The 4,524-nt window shown below is 41.6% G+C and overlaps 1 protein-coding gene across 1 annotated transcript; it reads left to right on the top strand.

The window, feature by feature from the left end:
- Nucleotides 1-889: 889 nt before the first annotated feature.
- On the top strand, nucleotides 890-3,966 carry LOC104675362 (lithostathine-1-alpha). The gene is made up of 6 exons (XM_010379903.1): nucleotides 890-1,053; nucleotides 1,355-1,464; nucleotides 2,113-2,231; nucleotides 2,539-2,676; nucleotides 3,395-3,506; nucleotides 3,702-3,966. Exons 2-6 carry the CDS (start codon nucleotides 1,401-1,403, stop codon nucleotides 3,767-3,769), a joined length of 501 nt encoding a protein of 166 aa, XP_010378205.1. The 5' UTR covers nucleotides 890-1,053; nucleotides 1,355-1,400; the 3' UTR covers nucleotides 3,770-3,966.
- The last annotated feature ends 558 nt before the right edge of the window (nucleotides 3,967-4,524 follow it).

Genomic DNA, 4,524 nt, shown 5'->3' with positions numbered 1-4,524 from the left:
TTTTAAACTGTATGAGAATTGATTAATAAATAAAATTTAGTATTAATCTGTCTTTTAAAACCATATATAAAGTTTATCAAGTAGCTTATAACTTCTTGCGACTGAATTTTTGTATTCAATGTTATGGCTTTGATACTAATCCAAGTTGAAATATAGATATCTACTTTATTCGATTTAAATTGTTTAGTATTTTATTGTATTTTGTTAATCCATTTGTCCCAATTCATATACTTATCTCTCTTTCTGTGAGCATTCAGGTTAGTTTCTTCTTCCAAATTTTGCATTCCAATTGGCTTTTATTCCCTGAATTATAAATGACTATTCTATGATGATTCTGCTAAATATTCAATTTCACCACACAATCTTTGACTTCATACTAACAAACAGTTGACTTCACATGGACAATTTCAATGAAGCCTGACTTCATATCTAGTTCCTTTAAGCTTCCTTGGGCATCAGCTCTCTACAATTCTCACATTGAGAATATCTGTATTTTGCTAACTCAAACCTTGCTGGACATGTTAAATGTTTAGAAATATAAATTTAACCTACCTCTTGAGATAGGTCTTGAGAGGTTTGTGAGCCTAAAAAGACATGGAGGAACCACTTAATGCCACAAGCACATTGTTCTAAATTATTTGGAATCAGTTAATTCCTCCCCATCTCCTAGCCGTGCCTGACACCAAAGGGGAGCCTCTAAATTTACAGGGAGTAGAAGGAAATCTACTCTTCTCTGCTCCTCTCTGGGTTGTTAGGGGACATAGGAACCCTCAGTTGTTTTCTGCTGAGCAACAGCCAAGTCCACCTTGGACTTAGACAGCTTGCCAAGTTGTTTGCCGGGAGGGACCTGATTTGTGAGCACTCCCAGGGTGTGCCAGGAAAAGGCTCCTACTGGTGCCAGAAGCTCTTACTGTCAATGCCCTACCTAGGCCCCCAAAACTCACCCCTTGCCCTCACCCCTTTTGCTTAAATGACGTGGTTCTTATCTCAGATCCCGATATAAAGCTCCTACAGCTACCTGGCCTGAGAAGCCAACTCAGACTCAGCCAACAGGTAAGTGGGCATTACAGGAGGAGGGCACCTCTAACATGCACTGTAAATCTAAAATCTTGGGGAAGATACAGCATGAGTTTCTGTCCAGGAGGTTTTAGCCATAATGAAACCTCAGTGGGATCCAAAGCTGTTTTTCGGTTACTGAGTCTATAATCCTCAAACTCTCAAGAGAACCTTTTAAAGGTATGGGTGTCTCAGAGGACCTTTCTGGTCTCAGAAATTCTAAGAGGAGGTTTTAAGGAAGGTAATAGGTGCTTTGCTCTCCATCTCTCAGAACCCCCGTCTCCGTGTTCTCCTATAGAGATTGTTGATTTGCCTCTTAAGCAAGAGATTCATTGCAGCTCAGCATGGCTCAGACGGGCTCATACTTCATGCTGATCTCCTGCCTGATGTTCCTGTCTCAGAGCCAAGGTAAGATCTTTATTCCACCAACCAAGTCTAGCCCTGAAGACTTCACTCTATCCCCAAGCATACGGGTCTACTTGAAAAAAAAAAAAAAAAAAAAAAAAAAAAAAGAGTAACCATTAAGGGTTGTTTTGTGGTGTTTAGTGATCTTTATTGCTGATCTCTTCACATTTATATACATCCACACCTCATTAAGGAGTTTGAGCTAGAATTTAAAATGACCCCTTATAAGCTACTGCTGCAGTTGGGATGAGTTAATCTGATTAGATTTATATACATGATGGTGGATTTGGGGATGTCTGTGTGTAGAGAGTCACTAATGGGGTGTAGAACTGAGGAGAGCCTTGTGTTCAGGGAAACCAAGACAGGCTTGAGAAAGCAGAAGACTTAGTTCTTAAAGGCAGAAGAGCCTGAGCTCCAGACATAAAAGGGAAACCGGAGACATGTTTCTTTAGCCAATTCATTCTGGGATTTTTTTGCCCTGATCAAATAAACCAAAGAGAGAAGATGTAGGATGCAGGAGCAAGAGTGAGCAGTCATTCCATAATAGACTAGATTATTCTGTTTCTATAAAGGAACCCCAGAAGCTCCTACCTCATCTTCAAGCCTTTTCCTTACCCCGAGAGCCTTCTTTAATTGTCTGTTCTTTTTCAGGCCAAGAGGCCCAGACAGACTTGCCCCAGGCCCGGATCAGCTGCCCAGAAGGCACCAATGCCTATCTCTCCTATTGCTACTATTTTAATGAAGACCGTGAGACCTGGGTTGATGCAGATGTGAGTGAGGAGAGCAGTGTGGGAAGGGAGGCTCATGAAGGGAGGGGAAGCTGCCACTCTCCAGTGTGTTCAGTGGCTGCAATGAGACGAGACTGAACCCCTCACTGTACTATCATCAGCCCCAAACTTTCCAGTCTACTTTATCCCATTATTCAGCACATTCCCAACACAAAGAACCTCGTGGTCAGTGACAGCATCATCAGGGACATTACTGTGCTGTCCTTTTTATGACCCATCTTCTTGGAGGACTCAGTATATCCCTCACACCCTCCTCCTCCACTGCGTGCTCCATTTTCTTCCCCAACAGCTCTACTGCCAGGACATGAATTCGGGCAACCTGGTGTCTGTGCTCACCCAGGCAGAGGGTGCCTTCGTGGCCTCACTGATTAAGGAGAGTGGCACTGATGACTTCAACGTCTGGACTGGCCTCCATGACCCCAAAAAGGTAGGCTGCAGCCTTCTTTATCTCCTAATGATCAGGTTTGAGAAGTAAGAAGGAGGTTCACGTTCTGGTCTCCTAAGTACCAGCTTTTGTCACTTTCCAGAACTCAAGCTGTTTACAGATCCTATAATGTCCGGTGTAGCAAGGTGCACTGTAGGTGATTAGAGATATAAGTGGAAAGCTGAATTTCCTAGGTGTCCTGGTCATTCATAAATAAACTTACTCTGTTTACAGTCAACAAAGCATCTATATGAACCAACTTCTTACCTATTTTGTTACTGTCAGCGTCATAAGAGAGACTAGATTGCTGACTATACAGAAAAGGAGACTTGTGGTAAAGAATCTACTGCTGTACTACTGGCATTTGGGAACCTGGTAGTACACTAAATAATATAATATATCAAAAACTAATGGTCAGCCAATGCTATGCTGGATATGAGGGTCCTAGGCCACAAAGACAAAAAATTAGGAACTACTTTTTAAGTGAGCTACTTTGGGTCTCTATGTCAAATTCATAACACTTATTTCTTGGTGAAACATGGTTAATGAGTTGGACATTTCAGGAAAGAAGTTTAGAGCAATAGCAAAGGAAAGGAAACAATATTTAGCAAGGTTTATTCTTCCCTTGTGTCTTAGTATGTTTCTGAGTGTGCACACAGGCCCAGTGATTCCATGAATTTTTGAGTGATCACTGCCTCTGTTCTGGCCCTTCCCCATCTAGAACCGCCGCTGGCACTGGAGCAGTGGGTCCCTGGTCTCCTACAAATCCTGGGACATTGGAGCCCCAAGCAGTGCTAATCCTGGCTACTGTGTGAGCCTGACCTCAAGTTCAGGTGAGAGAAAGAGAATCCATCCACCTGTTTCTGTTCTCTCCTGCTTAGCTCTAGGGATGGAACTGGGACTGGGATAGAGGAAAGGTGAACTCCTCATTAAGGAAATGGGTGTTTGGTTTTTGTCCTGAGTCCTAAAGCCAGGAGGGTCATACTCTTTCTGGTCTCCCAATTCTAACTCTTCTCATTGACTTATAGGATTCCGGAAATGGAAGGATGTGCCTTGTGAAGACAAGTTCTCCTTTGTCTGCAAGTTCAAAAACTAGAGGCTGTTGGAAAATAGATGTCTAGAACTGATCCAGCAATTACTACGGAGTCAAAAATTAAACCGGACCATCTCTCCAACTCAACTCAACCTGGACACTCTCTTCTCTGCTGAGTTTGCCTTGTTAATCTTCAGTACTTTTACCTACCCCAGTCTCTGGAACCCTAAATAATAAAAAATAAACATGTTTGCACTATTGTGCTGTCTTGCTGTGTCTGCTATTTCCACAGCTGATGCCTGGGTGGTTGAGATGAGAGTGATTACAACAAAGCTTGCTCTGGCCTATCCACTTTTAAAAAGTCCATCCACATACCATGCATATTGGAATTCAGTATTTATGAACATATGTGGCTTTGCTTATGACAATGCTAACAAGATGGAGATTGACCAAAAATTCACATGCTGGCATATCTCAAAGATATTTTGCATTCAGTTCCAGACCACTGTAATAAGGGTAATATCACAGAAAAGCAAGTTACACAGGTGGTTTTTTGTTTTTGTTTTTGTTGTTGTTGTTGTTTGTTTTTTTGCTTCCTAATGTATAGAAATGTTTTCTTTACACTATACTGTAATCTATTATATGAGCAATAACATTATGTCTGAAAAAGAAATATACATACTTTAATGAAATAGTACTTAATTGCTAAAAAATGCTAACAATCATCTGAGCCTTCAGCAAGTAGTATTCTTTTGCTGGTGAATGGTCTTCCCTCAATGTTGATGGCTGCTGCCTGAGCAGTGCAGTGGTTGCTGAAG

Source organism: Rhinopithecus roxellana, chromosome 17 (assembly GCF_007565055.1).
Source record: "Rhinopithecus roxellana isolate Shanxi Qingling chromosome 17, ASM756505v1, whole genome shotgun sequence".
Classification (NCBI taxonomy): Eukaryota; Metazoa; Chordata; class Mammalia; order Primates; family Cercopithecidae; genus Rhinopithecus; species Rhinopithecus roxellana.
Note: the sequence above shows the minus strand (reverse complement) of the source record. Positions and strands in the feature narration are given on the sequence as shown.